We start from the raw sequence: 23,055 nt of genomic DNA on the forward strand, positions 1-23,055 counted from the left end.
TACAACAAATATGTCCTCAACTTCAGCTGGGAGACTGGCTTTGCTCAATAGACCTGCACAACGCTTATTTTCATATTCCCATCACAAAGTTGCATCGGACATTCCTCAGATTTGTCGTGGTGCAGAACCACTACCAATGCACGGTTCTACTATTTGGCCTCAAGTCAGCACCCATGACATTTTCCAAATGCATGGCTGTGGTAGAAGTGCATCTACAGAAACACAGGATCTTTGTCTATCCTGAGCAGGCCAGACCTTCTCACGAAGTTCAGAGGTCAGCTACTACACCCCAATCTCTCCTTGTTGAGTTTGGCAGCATGGCTCCTGATATAGTGCAGTGTGGCCATTTGAACCTACCTCAGGACTGTCTAGACGATCTAAAGTAAGCATTTGGTGCTCTTCCAGACAGATCAATCCCACTTCTTGGCAGGAGGATGTCATCCTCCCATATTTGTTAAACCTTGCTAAATCTGGCCTCCAATTCTCTTCCATCAGAGTCTACCTGTCTGCACTCACTCATCTAGGAAAAGCCCTTCACAAACCTCTTTCTTCAGGATCCCAGTTATTAAAGATTTCCTGGAAGGGTTAAAGAAGGTATTTCCTGCAATTAGATGTCCCTCTCTACCATGGGAGCTGAACACAGTGCTTTCTTGCCTCATGCTACCGCCTTTTGAGCTTACTCGTAAGGCATCTCTTCAACACCTCAGTTGGAAAACTGCCTTCCTTGTGGTTATAACATCAGCTCGTAGAGTTAGTGAGATACAGGCCCTTTGCGCTCATGAGCCATACACAGTATTCCACTCTTCAAAGTAGTGTAGCGGACTCATCTCAAGTTTCTACCTAAAGCGGTCTCGGGTTTTCACTTAAATCAGACGATCTCTTTATCCACTTTCTTTCAAAACCCATCTTCTCCAGCGGAAAGACCCCTTCACTCGCTGGATGTAGAGTGTGTTAAAATTCTATCTGGATAAAACCAAATATATTCGCAAATCGCAACGGCTGTTTATCAATCATGGCTCTGTTTGCAGAGGTCTACCTACCGCTAAACAGTCAGTCTCCAGGTGGATTGTGTCTTGTATCCTGTGCTGCTGTCAGCTAGATAATAAATCTTTTACTGGTAAGCCCAAAGCACACACTACTAGACATCTGATTGGCTTCCAACACTTCTACCAGGAAGTGTTGACAGCCATCTTAGGACTCGGCTTGAAGCAGAGTCCCAACACAGACTCCCAAGCCCTGGGGACCACCACCTCCCAGGACAACATATACAGAAAGGGCTAAATTAAAAGGCATGGCACCCTCCCCTTGCCCAGGGACCACCACCCCCCCTGGGGCATAACTTTTAAAGAGGGAGGGGGCTGCACAGTCCCCCCTCCTGGGCCATTTACGGCCTGGGGATCATGACCTCCCTGGGGCAGTCCCTATGACAAAAAAGGTGTGGGCTGTGCCGGCCCCCTCCTGGAGTCCTACATGGCCCTGGGGACTGCCACCCCCAGGGCCAGCTCCTGCTATGTGCCAGGGTGCCCACCCCGTAGTCATAGCTGCTTGTGTTGGTTTGGCTGGAGCTTTCCCGCCAAGCCACAGCAAACGCTCCGCTTTCTGCAAGCGAGAGCTGAGAATTGCTCTTGCTTGCTTGAAGCGGAGCATTTGCTTTGACACACAGGGATCTGCATGTTTATTAGCTCCCTGTGTGTCAAAGCAATGTCCGCTCCCGCATGTTGGGGAGGGGGAGGGGAGGGGGAGGGGGTGTTACCGGCAAGGACAGCAGAGGCATTCAGGCTCCCCTGCGGTATTCAATGGAGATGCCAGGCCCTGGGGGATAGAGTCCCCGGGCAGAAATCGGCCCGTTGAGGAGAGACCGTGCGGCCCCCCTCCCCTTTCACAATAAAACAAATCACGGGTCCTGGGGAATGGGGTCGTTGGGGCCGAAATTGGCCATGAAGGGAGGCTGCAAGGCCCCCATCCCCTAAATAAATAAAAAAACGAAAACAAAAAGGCCAGGTCCCGGGCGATTGGGTTCCTGGGGCTGAAATCGGCCCAGGGAGGGGGGGCACACAGCCCCCTACCCTAATGAAACCAATAAATGGGGAAAAAATATGGTCTGGCAAGTTGCCAGAGGCCCTGCCCCTATTCACCACCACTCTGCAAACGCACCTCCTGGCGCACTACTATTTGGAGGATGAAGTCCCATCAGCTCCTGAGGGCCAACTAACTCTTCTGTTACCTCCAGTAAGTCCTACACAGCGGGATTGCTGAGAGGTCATCAGAGGCCACACCACCCTTTCTCCACCACTCTGCAAACATGCATCCTAGAGCTCTATTGGTTGGGAGATGAAGTCCCCTTGGCTACTGACGGCCCTTGGGGGGTCAAGGACCCCTCTGGTTACCTCCAGTATAGTCCCACACAGCAGGATTGATGTGAGGTGGTCGAAAGCCCCACATCCTTACTCCACCACTCTTTAAACACGCCTCCTGGTGCACTACTTGTTGGGGAACGAAGTCCCCATAGCTGCTGAGGGTCATTGTGGGCCAAGAACCCCTCCTGTCACCTCCAGTGAATTCCACACAGCGCAATTGCTGAGAGCTGGTCAGAGACCCTTCCCCCTTTCTCCACCACTCTGCAAATGCACCTCATGGCACACTATTGGTTGGGGAACAAAGTCCTCTTGGATGCGGAGGGTCCTTGGGGTCCAAGAAGCCCTCCTGTTAACCTCCAGTAAGTCCGACACCACGAGATACCCGAGAGCTGGTCGGAGGCCCTGCTCCCTTTCTCCAGCACTCTGCAAACATGATTACTAGTTAAAAAAAATTGAAATTCAATGAAAGAGCTAAAGGCTACATGGACGTTATAGTTAGGAAATAGATTTTGAAAAACCTTAGAAATTCACTTAAAAATACAAGTTACAGGGACTTTATAGCTAGGCTCAGATTTCAATCATACAAAACCATTGAATTCAGCTGTTATGGTTACCTTAGCTAACTATAACGTATGCCCCCGCAATGCACTGCTTATGACCTCACATATTACATCGCTCATGACCTGTTCAGTGACCTCACTCATAACATCTCAAATTACATCACTGATTACATCATCTTCAGAACCTCTCACACACCCACACACACCCCTATACAGCCTCTCATATGCCTGCTCACACACCCACACAACCACTCACAAACCTATTCACAGACCCATACCAGTACTTGCACACCCACTCACCCCTTCAAAAAGGCGCTCACACACCCACTCACTCGTACAGCCACTCATACAACCAGTCACACACCGTACAGCCAGTCACATAGCCACACACTCATCTATACAGCTACTCTCACACCCAGTTATTTACCTATACTGTCACTCTCAAACCAACTCACCCATACAGTCTCTTGATACAGCCACTCACTCACCCCTACAAGCCTTCACACACTTACTCACACACTGACACAACCACTTACATACTCATTCACACATTCATACAAGCTCTCACACATTCGCTCACTCACCCATTCAGCCATTCACACAGACACTCACTCTCCAATACAGCTACTCACACACCAACTCACTTAACCAAATACATGCTGAAACAGCCACTCACTCACCCTTATAGCCACTTACACACTCATTCATTCACTCATACAGCCATTCAGACACCCTGTCACTCACTCATACAGCCATTCACACACCCGATCACTCACCCATCAGTCACTACATACCCACTTACCCACTCATACGGCCACTCACACCGCTACTCAGTCACCCATACAGTCACTGACACAGCAACTTAGTCACCCACAGAGCTACTCACACAACCACTTATACATGCATACAGCCACTCCCACACCCATACACACAAGGATACATACAGTCACACAGCCACTCACATAATATATGTTAAAAGCAGTATCACTCAGTAGTACTGCACCTAGTATACTAATTTACCTTTTGTAGTAGGTTAGTATATATGTTTAAAAATCATAAAGTCTTAGAAAATAATTACTCTCACTGGATGATGTCATCAGTAATGTCACTGACCATGTCATGAGTGATGTCATATGTGAGGTCATAAGCAGTGCATTGCGGGGTGCGAGTTATAGTTAGCTCAGCTAACATTAACTACTGATTTGCACTGGTTTTGTACGAGTGAAACCGGAGCCTAACTATAACGTCCCTGAGACCTTTTTTTTTTTGTGAAAAAAAATAAATATAAATATATATATATATATATATATATATATCCACACGAAGAAAACTCCTCTGGGGATCGTAGCCCGTTGGGGGGTGGCACAACGCCGGTGGAGTAAACCGGTACAATGTATACTTCAAAAACGGGATTCCAGTCGTGCTCTCGGATCCTTGAAAAGAAATCACCGCAACCAAGGGTCAATCCAAAGGGGTTTATTCAATTCATAAACCTGTAACGTTACAGGTTTATGAATTGAATAAACCCCTTTGGATTGACCCTTGGTTGCGGTGATTTCTTTTCAAGGATCCGAGAGCACGACTGGAATCCCGTTTTTGAAGTATATATATATATATATGTGTATATATATATATATATATATATATATATATATATATATCTCTATCTACTGGCGGTCGCCAGTAGATAGTTATAGTTAGGACCTAGTTTCCATAGGAAAAGCGTTTTTTCTTTTCCCAATAACTTTGGCGCCGGTTGACAAATCTTCGCGAAATTTTCAAAACTTATGGCCCACTCTGGTCAGCTCCTATCCTGAAAGTTTCGGGGTGATTCGCCAAGTGTGGGCTGAGAAAAAAGGGGGTCCCAAAAAGTGTTTTCTCCATGTTATTTCCCATAGGAAACTTTAGACACGACTACAGCCCGAACTGCTGCACTGAATTACACAAAATTTGGCAAAAAGATAGCCCTTGGTTCAGAAAGAGACTTTTTAGGTCTCGGCTAGCGAAGGCTGCGCTTGCGCAGTCTTGCTCGCGAGATTTAATGACTTCTAGAAGAGGGGCTTGAACCCGCCCCTCTTCTCTCCTCTTCTCCATTGGCTGGCCTCTTAAATGCTGGCCAGCCATTGGAGAAGAGGTTCGTCTCGCAAAACAGGCCCCGTCCTTTTCGGATTCGGGGGCGTTTTTTTTCGCTACTTTTCGCTGGGTGTGTTTTTCTCTCCTCCAGCCAATGGCAAGAGAATAGAAAAAGAAAAACACGCCCCCGAATCCGAAACCGCCGCTGCCTTTCTCCGAGGCATTTCTGCTTGACCTCGGAGAAAGACGGCGGTGTTAATGGCGTCCTCTCCCCCTGCTGTCGGCTCCCGTGTTCGGCTGCTGCTCTGGTCTCTGATTGCTGCTCCGCGCGCAGCGTGTTTTCTAGATTACCGGACAACTCCAGTTACTACACAAGGACACATTCATATATGTTTGATACATGGGTACTGAAAATAAGATTGGTAAGCAAGAAACTTCGGTCCTGACCAATAATTTCCATTTCCGAGTAGCTTTTAGTAATATATATTTCTCAAACTGTTTGAAGATGGCGGTCTATTTTCGCAGACGATGTTTCTTTTGGCAGTTGCAACCAGATTGTCTCTTCATTTACCCTCAGTAGAGTTGAAAGCGGGAGCCTTCGCGGGTAGTCTTTCTTCTACTCACAATGTGATTGGCCGCACAGTCACGAATCGAGTAGTCTGTTCATCTTGTCCCTCATTTCGACACACACACGGACAACATTCCCAAACAGCAGCCGGAAGCCCGATGGTGTGTTGTCATAGCAACCTGCAGAAACGATGCCGCCCGTGGCGCCCAGACTGTTGTGGGGCTGGGGAAAGCTGAGGTCCAGTGGCGAAGGGACGCTCGTTATTGGGATCCGGTGACGCCGAGGTCCAAGCCTCACCAAAAGATAGCAACCGAACCTTGAGTATAGTGCGGAGAAGCAGAGTGTCCTGTTTGGGCCACCGTATTTGGTGCGTAGCACTTCTACTGCTCTTCTCCGTGAACTTAGCTGTCAAATGGAACTGTGTGTTCCCGCTGCTCCCGAGTGACAAGGGGCCACGGCTGTTTCAAGTCACCCTTTCTTTTCAATTGCACTTCACTGTTACACTTTTTAAAAGACGTATATAGATTTTTAAGGCATTATTTGAGCTTGGTTGAGCATTCCCAAAACTAATTATGACTGTCTTATAATCTGTTTGGAAAATGTCTCTAAAAATCATACTGGCAATTGTTTAAAGAAATGCATTAAATAACTAACTTTTTAAAAACATTTATGACTACTGTACAATGCAAATTGAATTTCCTCAATTGCTTTAATATTTAGGGTTTATTGTTGCTAGATTGAGTGGTACTTGTGTTATCAGCCTCAGAAGGAGTCTGCTGACACGCAGTTTAATCGTGTAAATAGCAGATGTCCGAGCTAGTGCTAAAGATTACTGAGCTACCTCATCTGTAATGATAGTGTCACAAATTCAAAAATATCGTTAATGTTTTCTTTTACATAACTAGCATGTTTTAAAAACAGCGTTGCACATTTTTGAATAACTGGAGATTTGCCGTTTGCATTTGCTCATTTTAACAAAGGCATGTGCATATATATATTTTTTTATTTACAGCAATATTAAAAAAAAACAACAATTGTTTTAACATCAGTGCATTTCCTACCGAGAATACTCGTATTTTAAACGCATCACATTTTGTATGCAGTTCAAATATGGTCAATTATTAATTGAATATGAGCTACATTTGCCTAAATTCAGATCATATGGATAGTAGTATAATTTTTAGGTCTCGGCTAGCTGCACAAAAAGATAAGGGCTTAAAAAGGAGATAGAACCAGGGTTAGGATTGTGATTTGGGTTTAGGGTTTGCATCACGGTGACAGGAGAATAGGGTTAGCGGTTTAACCCCGTCCCGTTTATTGGACCATATATACACTTCTTAAAGTGCATAAGAATGCAGCACATGTCCGTTCTAAGAGTAGCTCAAGAATGCACATATGTTTATAGAGATGGAAAGTAGAGGGCACCCTGTGAAGTGACACTGCTTGTGAGATGTAGATTAAAACAGGGAGTGCGTGCTTCGAGCTCCCCAGCGGAAGCTTTGGGGTAAATCAGTAAATTAATTAAAAATATGTAACAAAAGCATTGTCAAAGGTAGGTAAAGCTGGAGACCAGAAAGGCTTGACACACTAGCCGGAGAGTGAATCCCCCTGGTGTGCCAGGAAACTAAATTACCGTACCTGCTGCAAAAACAGCTCGGTGCCGTGCTGGACCAAGGGCCACAAGGAGACACCTCCTTAAAGGTCATTAGCTAAAGCCCGCCAGAGACTGCCTAATCACCACACACTTTATCAAATACATCAGGCTTGTAGGCTATGCACAAAGCTCTTGCACTTTTCTTGTTTAATAAAAAGAACTTGATGCTTTATTGTAATAGATGTCAAATTAACTTGTTCAGTTGTTTTTACAGTATGCTTTTTAATGATGTTTCATATTGTAATGGTTGTAATTAATCATCAATAAACAAATACTGGTGCTGGGCACTGGCACCAAAGTGGAGGTGTCTAGCATAAGTCCAGGACTCCTGCAATAGGTCTCGCATTTGAGAATGATTAAGCTATTGACATTGTAAATAACAATGCCGTTTCTTTAAATGTTTAAAAAACATAAACAAAACAAATGTCATGAGCAATGCCAATAGCTTTAACTTTAACAATGCCGAGACCATTGCATTGTAAATGCTTGTTTTAAATGGTGTAAATCCGTTCAGTAGTTCCTGAGAAATTCAAATAATAGAGGCCAAAAAATCTATTTTCCATAGGAAACTTTAGACGCGGTTACAGCTGAAACTGCTTTACGGAATTACACCAAATTTGGCAAAAAGGTAGTGCTTGGTTCATAAATCGACCTTTTTTTTAAATGGTGTAAATCTGTTCAGTAGTTTTCTAGATATTAAACGAAAAAAATCTTTATATATCTGGGCGGGACCTAACTACACAAGCACAAGCTTGGCTCTAATTGGCTGCCAACACTTCAATCCGGGAAGTGTTGGCAGCCATCTTGGTGCAATGCTTTTAAGGTCTCGCCTAGCGACGCAGCGCATTTGTTGCTCACTACACAAACGCCACTGCACTACCCTAAACCCTAAAACACTACTGCAGCACGACCCCCTACACTGCCTGAACACCACTGCAATGCCCTAAACCCTTAAACACCACCCCCAGCATGACCCCCTACACTGCCCGACCACCACTGCACTGCCCTAAACCCTGAAACACCACCCCCAGCATGACCCCCTACACTGCCCGAACACCACTGCACTGCCCTAAACCCTGAAACGCCACCCCCCTGCACGACCCCCTACACTGCCCGAACACCACTGCACTGCCCTAAACCACCACCCCCCTGCATGACCCCCTACACTGCCCGAACACCACTGCACTAAACCCTGAAACACCACCCCCCTGCACGACCCCCTACAATACCCAAACACCACTGCACTGCCCTAAACCCTGAAACGCCACCCCCCTGCACGACCCCCTACACTGCCCGAACACCACTGCACTGCCCTAAACCACCACCCCCCTGCATGACCCCCTACACTGCCCGAACACCACTGCACTAAACCCTGAAACACCACCCCCCTGCACGACCCCCTACAATACCCAAACACCACTGCACTACCCTAAACCCTAAAACACTGCCCCCTACACTACACAAACACCGCTACACTACCCCCAGCATGACCCCCTACACTACACAAACACCACTGCACTACCCTAAACCCTAAAACACTACCCCCTACACTACACAAACACCACTAAAACACTACCCCCAGCACGACCCCCTCCACTACCCAAACACTGCACTAACCTAAAACACTACCCCCAGCAGTACCCCCTATACTACCTAAACCCTAAAACACTACCCCCAGCAGTACCCCCTACACTACCCCAACACCACTGCACTGCCCTAAACCACTACCCCAGCACGAACCCCTACACTACCCAAACACCACTGCACTACCCTAAACCCTAAAATAATACCCCCAGCACGACCCCCTACACTACCCAAACACCACTGCACTACCCTAAACCACTCCTCCAGCACGACCCCCTACACTATCCAAACACCACTGAACTACCCTAAACCCTAAATCTACCCCCAGCATGACCTCCTACACGACCCAAACACCACCGCACTATCCTAAACCATAAATCTACCTTCAGCACGACCCCCTACACTAACCAAACACCACTGCACTACCCTAAAACACTACCCCCAGCACGACCCCCTACACTACACCAACACCACCGCACTACCCTAAACCCTAAAACACTACCCCAGCACGACCCCTACACTACCCAAACACCACTGCACTACCCTAAACCCTAAAACACTACCCCCAGCACGACCCCCTACACTACCCAAACACCAATGCACTACCATATACCCTAAAACACTACCCCCGCACGACCCCCTACACTACCCAAAGACCACTGCTCTACCCTTAACCACGACCCCCTACACCACACAAACACCACTGTACTACCCTAAAACACTACCCTCAGCATGACCCCCTACACTAGCCAAACACCACTGCACTACCCTAAACCCTAGATAAGTAACCACCACCCCATGCCCAATCCCCCTTACCTCTCTCTCCTCGTGGTTCCTGCTTCATGTCGTCTCTGAGGGGCGATGCACGTCGTTGTGAGGAAACGGAACAGCCTCTGTTTCCTTACAGCGACGTGGATCGTCTACATTTTTTAGAACTCTTGGTCATTTACCATACATACCTTTACAACACAATTTGTTGTAAAGGCATGCGTGGTAAATGACCATGCATTCTCAAAAAATGCATAGTAATGACTTCGCGATATACAATGCATGCGTGGTAATGCATGCGTTGTAATGGTATCGCGAAGTAAAAAAGTTGTAACGGCTGTTTACCGATCGAAGCTGGCCCCTGTTCTACAGTGAGTCCTTTATTTGATAAATTAGGAGGAAGGAATGTGTATTTTTTTACCGAAAAGTGCATTCCCGGCTGTTGTATTGTGAAAGTGTCCGCATGGCCTGGTTTCACTTCCGGTGAGAGAGTGGAAGAGTCTGGATCTGAAGGGATTCTGCTGTTGGACGGGGCCGGCGCGACACGTCATCAGAAAACATAGCTAATGGAAAGCGTTGTACCCAAAGTGTGGAGCAGTGCCATGAGAGGTCAACGAGTGTGCGTCCCACCGCAGTATGACAGTACTGCGTGACCCATGTGCTGCCTCCAGTGTACGGAAGGCAGAAGCGGCATCCATCGCAGGTTCTCTTGTAGCACTAATTCTACATTTTGGAACTAGGGCATTTTAACCTTGTTGTTCCTGTTGGATACAAAGAGAAAATCCTGTGTTATTCAGTGCCCTTGTTACCTTTTCTGTGGGTAGTGGTGCTTATCACTTCGCTGCCCCGCCGGTGCACACGACTGGGCTCCCCACCTCGTGTGCCATCTGCAGGGCCTCTGCCCTTGGATCACTGGTTTCGGTTTCTGGAGTGGCACCACAAACAGTTGCTCCCAAAGGACTAGCCTGAATACTTAGATGAATACCCCTGCGCGAGCATTCCACGGAAATTCTTTCCTAGCTATCCCACGTCGACGACTATGTCATAATAGCACGGCTCCGCTCGCGACACCGTATGACGTCTTAGGAGCCATAAGAGGACCTCGTCGGTGTGCTGACGTCAGTTCCATCCATTTTTTCCGTGCCACCGTGGTAAACCGGTGGACCGACACATTTTCACATGTCTACATAGTATACTAAATATATATATACAAATATATATATAAAACCAAGATTTGCCCACATGAAGAAGCCGCACATGAGGAGTTAAAGCCCTTTTATTGCAGAAGGCAGCAGGTACAGCATACCATCAAACTTTGAGTAAAATTGCCAAAGTTATCACCAGACGCGTTTCAAACTCCATTGAGTCCTTGTTCACAGGCTGTTTGGCAGAAGGGAAGCAACAGACTGTCAGTGGAGCACACTGTTAAATACAACCAAGTCCCGCCTTGAATGGGCGGTGGCACCAATAGCCTCCTGGTACATGTAGTCCACCTTAATGTAAACCCCTGTGGGTGCTGTTGTTGAATAGTCCACAATTAATCCCCAGTGGGCACAGCATGCCTGCTACTGCTGCTTATGTACTCTGCAACAATGACCTCCTCATTCTCGCAAACGCTCGAGATTGCAAGCGCTTAAGATCCGCCCAGTATCAGGCAGCGGGGCTCCTTCGCGGCCGGACGAGCCGCAAACATAGAAAACCAAGATTTGCCCACATGAAGAAGCCGCACATGAGGAGTTAAAGCCCTTTTATTGCAGAAGGCAGCAGGTACAGCATACCATCAAACTTCGAGTAAAATTGCCAAAGTTATCACCAGACGCGTTTCAAACTCCATTGAGTCCTTGTTCACAGGCTGTTTGGCAGAAGGGAAGCAACAGACTGTCAGTGGAGCACACTGTTAAATACAACCAAGTCCCGCCTTGAATGGGCGGCGGCACCAATAGCCTCCTGGTACATGTAGTCCACCTTAATGTAAACCCCTGTGGATGCTGTTGTTGAATAGTCCACAATTAATCCCCAGTGGGCACAGCATGCCTGCTACTGCTGCTTATGTACTCTGCAACAATGACCTCCTCATTCTCGCAAATGCTCGAGATTGCAAGCGCTTCGAAGAAAATTGCCAAAGTTATCACCAGACGCGTTTCAAACTCCATTGAATTTTACTCGAAGTTTGATGGTATGCTGTACCTGCTGCCTTCTGCAATAAAAGGGCTTTAACTCCTCATGTGCGGCTTCTTCATGTGGGCAAATCTTGGTTTTCTATGTTTGCGGCTCGTCCGACCGCGAAGGAGCCCCGCTGCCTAATACTGGGCGGATCTTAAGCGCTTGCAATCTCAAGTGTTTGCAAGAATGAGGAGGTCATTGTTGCAGAGTACATAAGCAGCAGTAGCAGGCATGCTGTGCCCACTGGGGATTAATTGTGGACTATTCAACAACAGCACCCACAGGGGTTTACATTAAGGTGGACTACATGTACCAGGAGGCTATTGGTGCCACCGCCCATTCAAGGCGGGACTTGGTTGTATTTAACAGTGTGCTCCACTGACAGTCTGTTGCTTCCCTTCTGCCAAACAGCCTGTGAACAAGGACTCAATGGAGTTTGAAACGCGTCTGGTGATAACTTTGGCAATTTTACTCAAAGTTTGATGGTATGCTGTACCTGCTGCCTTCTGCAATAAAAGGGCTTTAACTCCTCATGTGCGGCTTCTTCATGTGGGCAAATCTTGGTTTTCTATGTTTGCGGCTCGTCCGGCCGCGAAGGAGCCCCGCTGCCTGATACTGGGCGGATCTTAAGCGCTTGCAATCTCGAGCGTTTGCGAGAATGAGGAGGTCATTGTTTCAGAGTACATAAGCAGCAGTAGCAGGCATGCTGTGCCCACTGGGGATTAATTGTGGACTATTCAACAACAGCACCCACAGGGGTTTACATTAAGGTGGACTACATGTACTAGGAGGCTATTGGTGCCGCCGCCCATTCAAGGCGGGACTTGGTTGTATTTAACAGTGTGCTCCACTGACAGTCTGTTGCTTCCCTTCTGCCAAACAGCCTGTGAACAAGGACTCAATGGAGTTTGAAACGCGTCTGGTGATAACTTTGGCAATTTTACTCGAAGTTTGATGGTATGCTGTACCTGCTGCCTTCTGCAATAAAAGGGCTTTAACTCCTCATGTGCGGCTTCTTCATGTGGGCAAATCTTGGTTTACAAATATATATATATATATATATATATATATATATATATATATATATATATATACAAATATATATATATATACAAATGCATAACCAATAATAGCATAAAGAAATAGCAACAGATCAAGTATTTCTCACCATTAAAACATAAGCATGATTAAGACATATTAAAAACATTCATGCCAAAGAGTAAAAGCATTGTTTTGGTAGAAACAGGTGGACAACGGGGAGGTGGGTGGGACAGTGAGGAATCCCCAGGCAGATACTGTATCCACCAGAAAAAGCGTTACCGAAGGTAAGTAACTTGCTCTTCTGATGGATTTTTCTGCCTGTTGATTCCTCACCTTTTGAATAGAATCCTCAAGCCGTACCTCACCCGGAGGAGGGTGTCCACCTGACTAGACCAAAAAATCTTGCAAAACAGATCGAGCAAAATGGCCATACCTCCTAACCTCCGAATCCAATAATAATCGAATAATTTTTAGTTGAAATTATATTGAAAATAATAATTTAAAAATACTTTTATTAATAAATTGAGACAAACACTTAAAGGAAAACTTTTTATTTATAATTAATTTAAAGATATTTCATACTTTACAAATTACACCGAAGTCGCGACCCCAGTGGGACTTTACAAAACGGCTACCGGAATGTGCACAGCCATCGTGTAGGGTGCGCAAAGGGTCCACGACCTCTGTATAATAAAAAAAAAAAAAAAGTGAATATGTTTTCCTAACTATAAAAAAATCACAATTTTTTTAAATGTGTACATATGTGTGTGTATATGTATGTATGTATTATCTACTGGCGGTCGCCAGTAGATAGTTATAGTTGGGACCGTGTTACAATAGGAAATCTGAAAATTCTATTTTGAATAACTTTGGCGCCGGTTGACGGATCCTCACGAAATTTTCAAAACTAATGGGGCGCTCCGCTCACCTCCTACCCTGGAAGTCTCGGGGTGATTCGTCAAGCGGGGGCTGAGAAAAAAGGGGGGTCCCAAAACGCGTTTTCCCCATGCATTTTCCCATAGGACCTTTAATCGAAGGTACAGCCCGAACGGCTGAACAGAATTACTTGAAATTTGGCAAAGAGGTAGTCCTCAGGTCAGGGATGTGCCTTTTGCATATATGGTGTCAATCTGTTCAGTAGTTTCTGCGAAAATTGCAGTTAAAAGTACATAAATATCTATAGCCGAACACCGTGCGCGGTGCCGTGCGCGAGCGTAATTCTGATTGGTGGTTACATGTCAGTCAACATTCGAATCGGTCGAAATCAGGAAGTGTTGTCCGCCATTTTGTGTGTGACAGTGAAAAAGAAAGGTGGAGAACGTGAAAAGGGGGCAGGGTACAGAGTTCCTGACCCCCTAGCTTTTGTCAGGGGGTACCTGAAGGACCATGAAGGGTGAAAAAAACATTTTATTTTTTTTAGAAAAATCGCGGGGTGCGCGCACGGCGAAAAAAAATCATTAAAAAAATAGAATTAAAAATCAAATTTAAGTGTTTAGATGTTAGGTGGCTCTAAAAAGAGCCGTTGTGTTAATAGAGGGACAGAGGAACAGAAAAATGGCAAAAATTATAGGGTGCCGCACGTGTGCTGCTGTATCTTGCTCTCTATTAGGGGAATGCTGGTGTCCCCATAAGAGAGAAGAGCATTGCACGCATTGCACCGTATATGCACCCTCTTAAACAGAGGGTGTATATCCAGAGGAACAGAAGCAGGTGAAGCTGCCGCCGCAGATAATGTGCTCGGCTGAGCTGCCGATGATGTGCTTGGCTGAGCTGCTGCGGATGTGCTCGGCTGAGCTGCTGGAGGGTTTTCTCTAGCAGCTAGAGCATAAGCCACAGGATGTACATCTCTAACGTGCCTGATCATATTGAAGATACTAAAAGAGTATTTCTTTTTAGGATCTCCTCTTGATAAGTCACGATCACAAAGAGTGCAGGTGACTTTTGGAGCATTCACCTTCTTCTGCCCCTCTGGAAATGTAAAAAATTGCCATATAAAAGAGTCTTTCTGTTTCCTCTGTCTCTGTCTCACAAGGGTCTCCTGCTCACTCCCAGAAGATGACTGCTGCTCTGCCATTCTCAAGTACTGGAGTACTGGAAAAGCGGCTCAGCTCCTTCTCCCAGGGAATCAAAAGTAATAATGAGGGGAGTGGGTGTGGTGTTGGAAGTTTCTGGAACTGAAACTACTATAAACCAATGAAAAGTGTTGTTCCTAAATCACATGACTTGCCGTGCGCGCACGGAGCACGCGCGCATAGAGCATGCGTGCATGCGTATACGCGCACGGAGCACACACGCATGCGCGTACGGAGCACGCGCGCATGCACGTACGCGCACGGAACACGCACACACATGCGCGTACGCACACGCGCGCATGCGCGTACGGAGCACGCGCGTACGGAGCACGCATGATGTACGCATGCGTACGTGGAGCACGTACGCATGCGGACACGGAGCACGTACGCATTCGTGCACCGTGCGCGCACAGTGCGCGCACGGTCAAAAACACTTAAAAATAAATAAATAATTTTTAACGTGGTTATAAGTTTATAGAAGATATTAACTATGCTGTTCAACTCTATCCAAATAAAAAAAAAACTGAGCCATTCCATATTACAGGATAAAGTTAATCTATAACTATATATATAGGCAGCTTATTGTAAAATAAATAGTTAAAAAAAAATAATAATACATTCATAAATTAGCATTTAAAAAACCTTGCAAATTCACTGAAAAAACCATAGGTTTCACACACGTTATAGTTAGGAATTAGCATTTAAAAAACCTTGCAAATTCACTGAAAAAACCATAGGTTTCACACACGTTATAGTTCGGAATTAGCATTTAAAAACCCTTGCAAATTCAATGAAAAAACCATAGGTTTCACACATGTTATAGTTAGCTGGACATTTCACTCGTAAAAAACCAATGAAATTCCCCTGTTATAGTTAGTTCAGCTAACTATAACTCGCGCGCCCGCAATCCACTGCTGATGACGTCACATATTACATCACGGAACCAACTGCGTTAAGTGGGCGTGCACGCCACGAATGGCGTAAAGTAACTTAGCATTTAAAAAACCGTACAAATTCACTGAAAAAACCATAGGTTTCACACATGTTATAGTTAGGAATTAGCATTTAAAAAACCTTGCAAATTCAGTGAAAAAACCATAGGTTTCACACATGTTATAGTTAGCTGGATATTTTACTGATAAAAAACCAATGAAATTCCCCCGTTATAGTTAATGCAGGCAACTATAACTCACGCGACCGCAATCTTCTGCTGATGCTAATACTGTATTTAGACACTTATTTGCCCATGTCTTCTTCCATTAAATTTTAGCTATACATATATTACAAATATTTTTTTTTCATAAAGACACATATGTCATCAGCAGAGGATTGCGGTCGCGTGAGTTATAGTTGCCTGCACTAACTATAACGGGGGAATTTCATTGGTTTTTTATCAGTAAAATTTCCAGCTAACTATAACATGTGTGAAACCTATGGTTTTTTCACTGAGTTTGCAAGGTTTTTTAAATGCTAATTCCTAACTATAACGTGTGTGAAACCTATGGTTTTTTCAGTGAATATATATATATATATATATATATATAATCTACTGGCGGTCGCCAGTAGATAGTTATAGTTAGGACCGTGTTTCCATAGGAAATCCGCAACATTCTATTTGGAATAACTTTGGCGCCGGTCGACGAATCCTCGCGAAATTTTCAAAACTAATGGGGCGCTACGCTCCGCTCCTACCCTGAAAGTCTTGGGGGGATTCGTCAAGCGGGGGCTGAGAAAAAAGGGGGTCCCAAAACGCGTTTTCCCCATGCATTTTCCCATAGGACCTTTAGTCCGAGCTACAGCCCGAACGGCTGAACAGAATTACTTGAAATTTGGCAGAGAGGTAGTCCTCAGGTCAAGGATGTGCCTTTTGTAGGTCTGGTGTAAATCTGTTCAGTAGGTCCTGAGAAAATAGCATTTAAATCAATATATATATCTGTAAGCGCGCTCCGTGCGCTTACCGTAAGCTTACCGTACGCGTACGGTGCCGTGCGCGAGCTCAATTCTGATTGGTGGTTACATGACTGTAAACATTCGAATCGGTCGAAATCAGGAAGTGTCGGCCGCCATTTTCTGTCTCTCGCACTGAGAAACAAAGGTGTGGAACGTGAAAAGGGGGCAACGAAGAGAGTTGCAGACCCCCTAGTGTTTGTCAGGGGGTCCAAGAAGGACCCAAAAGTACGGAAAATACATTTAATAATTTTTAAAAAAAATCGCGGAGTGCGCGTACGGTAAGCTTACCGTACGTGTACGGTAAAAAAAAATAAAAAAATAAAAAAGAATTAACAATCACATTTAATATATAAATCTAAGGACCCCCAAGGGAGAAAAAAACAATTTGATATTTTGTAAAAAATGCCGAGGCGTGCACGGTACGAAATGCGCAACGTGGGTGCTCGGTGCGCAAAGCGCACCGAGGGCACATAGCGCGCGCACGGTGCACGAAGCGCACCGTGCGCGCAAAAATTAAAAATAAATACATAACTTAGCATTTAAAAAACCGTACAAATTCACTGAAAAAACCATAGGTTTCACACACGTTATAGTTAGGAATTAGCATTTAAAAAACCTTGCAAATTCACTTAAAAAACCATAGGTTTCACACAAGTTATAGTTAGCTGTACATTTCACTCGTAAAAAACCAATGAAATTCCACGTTATAGTTAGATCAGGTAACTATAACTTGCGCGACCGCAATCCACAATGTGTAATTTCAGATGTCATCATTGATGTCATGAGTGATGTCACTGACCATGTCATAAGTGATGTAATATGTGACGTCATCAGCAGTTTATTGTGGGCGCGCAAGTTATAGTTTCCTGATCTAACTATAACGTGGAATTTCATTGGTTTTTTACGAGTGAAATGTACAGCTAACTATAACTTGTGTGAAACCTATGGTTTTTTTAAGTGAATATATGAATATATATATATATATATATATATATATATATATATATATATATATATATATATAATTTTTAAATCCAATTTGGAACAGTGTATTTCACATTCTGCTGACTGGTTCTCTATGTACAGTTTAATTCCCAAACTAGGGAGGGTTCATTGGTAAATGCTTGTATCAAAGATGGGCTTGTGATGGTGAGCTTATCAGATGTGGGTTTTAATGCTCTGAGAGCAGCACTGCCATTGTGAAAGCATTTTTTTGCGAGCATGGAAAGAATAAGAAATGCTGTATTAATAATCCATTTAACTCTATTTGTGTAGGGAAACTAATTATCCTGCAAATTAATTATGGAGCTCTGTGACTTACAGGAAATGTATCCCAAGAAATACTTGACAGTGAACACGTTTTTTCTGTAAAATACAAGTTTGGCAAACTTATCTCTGTCTATATATTGCTATCCATATATCGAATATATATATCAAGTCTCACCCGGCTCTTTTGAAAGCCCCCGTCCACTTGGGAGGAATCACAGCAACCGACAGAGCAACACTCTGTGTAGAATAATTAGAATCCAAAGAACGAAATTCACCTGTTCCACTATGTGAAAGTAGGATGCAACACAATGTTTATTGAAAGCAAACAACCATGACTTGTTTCGGCCAGGCGGCCTTCAGCACATGTTGCATCCTGCTCTCGCTTCGTGGAATGGCTGAATTTTGTTCTTTGGATTAATATATATATATATATATATATATATATATATATATATATATTACCTACTGGCGGTCGCCAGTAGGTAGTTATAGTTAGGACCACGTTTCCATAGGAAATCCGCAACATTCTATTTTGAATAACTTTGGCGCCGGTCGATGAATCCTCGTGAATTTTTCAAAATAGGTGGGGCGCTCCGCTCCGCTCCTTCCCTGAAAGTCTCGGGGGGATTCGTCAAGCGGGGGCTGAGATAAAAGGGGGGTCCCAAAACGCGTTTTTCCCATGCATTTTTCCATAGGACCTTTAGACAGGGCTACAGCCCGAATGGCTGAACAGAATTACTAGCAATTTGGCAGAGAGGTAGTCCTCAGGTCAAGGAAGTGCCTTTTGTAGGTTTGGTGTAAATCTGTTCAGTAGATTCTGAGAAAATAGCCTTTAAATCAATATATATATCTGAGCCAGCTTACGGTGCGCTTACGGTACGCTTACCGTACGCGTACGGTGGCATGCGCGAGCGCGATTCTGATTGGCTCTTAGATCTTAGTAAACATTCGAATCGGCCGAAACCAGGAAGCGGCGGCCGCCATTTTCTCTCTCGCACTGAGAGTGATGTTTAAAATATAAAGCACAAAAACATGTAAAGGGGCTGTTTAGACAGCTTCCACACACATAGCAATGTTGATGGAGTCCCCAAAGATCCCCCAAGGCCAAAAACGGAATTTTTTCGCTAATTTCGCCGATTACGCTTACCGTACGCGTACGGTAAAAAATTATAAAAAAAAAAAAATTATCCACACTCTCCCCACCCTGTGTGCAATTGGTGCCCGAAGGGCACCAATTGTGCAAGGCTTATTAAAGATGAGTTAAACTAAAATATTTAAAAAAAAATAATAAAAAAAAAAATTATCCACACTCTCCCCACCCCGTGTGCAAATGGTGCCCGAAGGGCACCATTTGTGCATGGCTTATAACATATACGAAAAATTAAAATATTACCTTTCAAAACGAAGTGCATCATATGTCCTCCATGTGCGCACGGTGCGCGAAGCGCATCGTGCGTACATGGCCCATCTAGCGTAACGTGGGCACGCGGTGCGCGTAGCGCACCGCGTGCCCACCGTGCGTGCACGGCACTAACTGCGTAAAGTGGGCGCGCGGTGCGCGAAGCGCACCGTGCGCGCACGGAACGAACTGCGTTAAGTGGGCGCGCACGCCACGAATGGCGCAAAGTAAGTTAGCATTTAAAAAACCGTACAAATTCACTGAAAAAACCATAGGTTTCACACACGTTATAGTTAGGAATTAGCATTTAAAAAACCTTGCAAATTCACTGAAAAAACCATAGGTTTCACACATGTTATAGTTAGCGGAAATTTTACTGATAAAAAACCAATGAAATTCCCCCGTTATAGTTAGACTATAACTCACGCGACCGCAATCTTCTGCTGATGACATATGTGTCTTTATGAAAAAAAAATATTTGTAATATATGTATAGCTAAAAATGTATGGAAGAAGACATGGGCAAATAAGTGTCTAAATACAGTATTAGCATCAGCAGAAGATTGCGGTCGCGTGAGTTATAGTTGCCTGCACTAACTATAACGGGGGAATTTCATTGGTTTTTTATCAGTAAAATTTCCGCTAACTATAACATGTGTGAAACCTATGGTTTTTTCAGTGAAATATATATATATATATATAATATGTGTGTGTCAAAGCAGTTCACAAAGAAGCATGTTTGTCGAGGGGTCTATGCAGTTCAAGGAGGCAAATGCTCAGCTCTGAATACTCAAATTCTGACATCGAATTACTCAAATAACCCATTCCAATATCATCCTTTCATTGAATGTAGCAACAGTATCTGTAGGATTTTTTTTTTTTTTTGCAGTTTTATATAGCGCGAACTTGACCCGAATCCAATCAGGTATCAGAGCGCTTTACATAGCACCAGTTACGTTACATGAGGACACACATTTTCTTTTTTTTTTTGTTAGGCTCGGGGAGATTAAGTGATTTGCCCAGAATCACAGGATGTTTGGCGTCGTTACCGATACTCGAACCCGGTTCCCCCAGGTCGAGCGCCCTAACCGTTAGGCCAACTCATCTCCCCAAGGATTGTCCGTTAAATTGTAATTTCAATAAATGCAAGTATTTAAGTAAAAAAATTAAGTAATTACATTTAAGCCAATAATAAATAATGCATTTGAAAAATAAATGGGCAATAAACGATGGATGTATGGTTTGATTTGTTTTAAGTTTAGGGCCAATATTGTTTTTTAGGGTTCAGGGATGGGTAGTGTATGGGATGGTGTATATAGGCAACAAGGGCTGTTTGCGCTAAGGGAATGGTAGTTTAAAATTAAATGTAAATTAAAAGTAGTATTATTCTACAATAGAGCAAATATTATAAATATTGATATATAATTACATTTAAAATAAAGAAATACATATATATAAAGAGAGAGAGAGTTCAAGCACAACAGTGACAGGCTAAAGAGAGGCGAGCGGTAGGTGCACTGGAAATGAGGAGCGCCACACATAAATGTATGATAGAAGCCAACGCCGTAGAACTGTTGGGGAGAGGAGTTGGCCTGAAGGCTGGGGCGCTCGACCTCGAATCTGGGGAACTGGGGTTCGAGTCTCGGCAATGACGCTGAACGTCCTGTAATTCTGGGAAAATCACTTAATCTCCCCGTGATTAACCAAAAAAATGAATGTGTCCTCATGTAACGTAAATGTAAAGCGCTCTGATACCCGATGCGGTCAAGTTCCGCTATATACAACTCTGCAAAAAAAAAAAAAACTGTAGTTACCTTGTTTCTTCTCCAGCACGCGTTCTTTCTTAGATTCACATCTTTGAATCAGAAAAGCATGCAATGCAAGAACAGAAAACACATCAAGAAAAGTAGCATTAGACATTATGCAAATATTACTGTACAATGTCCGAGAATACAATGCCTGCAGCTGGCTGTGTGTAGGAATAAAGTAGACTCTTGGTGGGTCGGTTGCTGTTCCTGTCAGTGTAAGCATCCTCTTGGGATTGGCGTTGTGTCCGTAGAGACCATACGTTTGTGGTGATGTTCACGCCGAGTGGCTGCCTGTGTTGCATTGTACTAACGCTGTGTCTGGATCTCCACACGGTGCCCCCTTTCCAGTAGCTTCTGAAGCCGCAGGGTCTAAGCAGTAGCAGCCTCTCTGCTGTTCCCGTGAGCGGTGTAGCACCAGAAGGGTAGGTACTGCAGCAGGCACTCTGCTATGGTCGTCTTCTCCCTCCGTTCTTGGGCAGTTCAAGACTTCCTTAAGTCTCTGATAATCTTTGACACATTGCTGCGAATGTCTTCGGAATTCAAGTGCCTGTGTCTTTGCTTCTCTACTCTCACATCCCATGGGTGGTTAACAACTCTCAGATGCAGCTATACACAGGAGGAGACTCAACCTTCTGCTACAATTATTTTATTTGTAGTGAAAGGTCAATAAAAAATGAAACCTACCATGTGGTGCTCTAGTCTCAGTCAGTACCTTGATCTTTCTTCTCTGTATCCCTCTTATTCTCTCTTCCTTGCTGCACTACCTCAAGTGTTACTTTCTTTATCTTCCTCGGTTTCATGTACTCTTTCTTGGTGTCTTCACCTTCTCGTTCATCTCTTTCCATCTCCCCATATTTTGTATTTCTCTTTTGCACTTTTTCATTTCCTTTTCATCTTTGCTGCTCCTTTTCATCTTTGCTACTCCCAGTGCTTTCTTGCTTGCCTCCTTTATCTCTTTGTGTCACTCGTTCTCAATTTTGGTTTACCAGTGCTGCTTTTTTCATCTTCTACGCACTCCATGGTCCAAGGTTTTTATCCCATTTGCCCTTCTTTTTCAGGCTACATTGGGGTGGTAAACAGAAGCCAGAAAGATATTGATGGAAAGAAAGACATCCAAGCTGCACTAGCCGCTGAGAGGAAATTCTTCCTCTCGCATCCATCATACAGGCACATGGCAGATCGTATGGGGACGCCTTACCTCCAGAAAGTGCTTAATCAGGTAATGTATGCCTTCCTTCTTCAAGATCTTGGGCCAGGACCAGCTTACCTCAGAGGAGACATGGGGAAAAGAAAGAACCCAGGAGACTGAAGCTCTTGCCGCTGGGACCTTAAATGGGTTTAATGAATCCACCAAGGAGAATGAGGTGCTGACGATACAGAGGTTAAATGATGGCACCCACTATCCTATATCCCACGCATCTTACTTCCAAATCAGGGGGTCCCAGACTGGAGTCCACTCAAAAATTGGATGTAGTTAGGTGCCCCTGCTATGGGCAAATCCCCAACACATCTTGGACCCCAGGTGGATAAACAGACTTGCAGAGAAACCAGGAGCCCAAAGACTGTAAAGTCCAAATGTGGTCATTGACCCAACCAAGCTTCTTCGAGCCAATGCTTCCTAAGCTAGATTAGGTAAATGGCCCTCTTGTTAGTTCCATGCTCCACAGACCCACACAGCGCCTAAAGTTAATACCATTAGGCCCAGAATGGGTTTACTAGACCACGCATGAAGTCTGCACGCCATGCTGCCTTAATAGGGAAAATTGACCCATCTGAAACCCCATACTCCC

At 44.5% G+C, this 23,055-nt stretch overlaps 1 protein-coding gene across 13 annotated transcripts in view; it reads left to right on the plus strand.

The window, feature by feature from the left end:
- Positions 1 to 23,055, plus strand: part of DNM1 (dynamin 1) — a 796,474-nt gene that overhangs the window by 328,902 nt on the left and 444,517 nt on the right. For all 13 annotated transcript variants that reach the window (XM_085614099.1, XM_085614096.1, XM_085614097.1 and 10 more), the window contains exon 6: positions 22,324 to 22,484. In XM_085614099.1, the coding sequence (XP_085470225.1) occupies positions 22,324 to 22,484 (161 nt within the window). The remainder of the gene's footprint in view (positions 1 to 22,323; positions 22,485 to 23,055) is intronic.

This window comes from Triturus cristatus, chromosome 1_2, assembly GCF_964204655.1.
Source record: "Triturus cristatus chromosome 1_2, aTriCri1.1, whole genome shotgun sequence".
Classification (NCBI taxonomy): domain Eukaryota; kingdom Metazoa; phylum Chordata; class Amphibia; order Caudata; family Salamandridae; genus Triturus; species Triturus cristatus.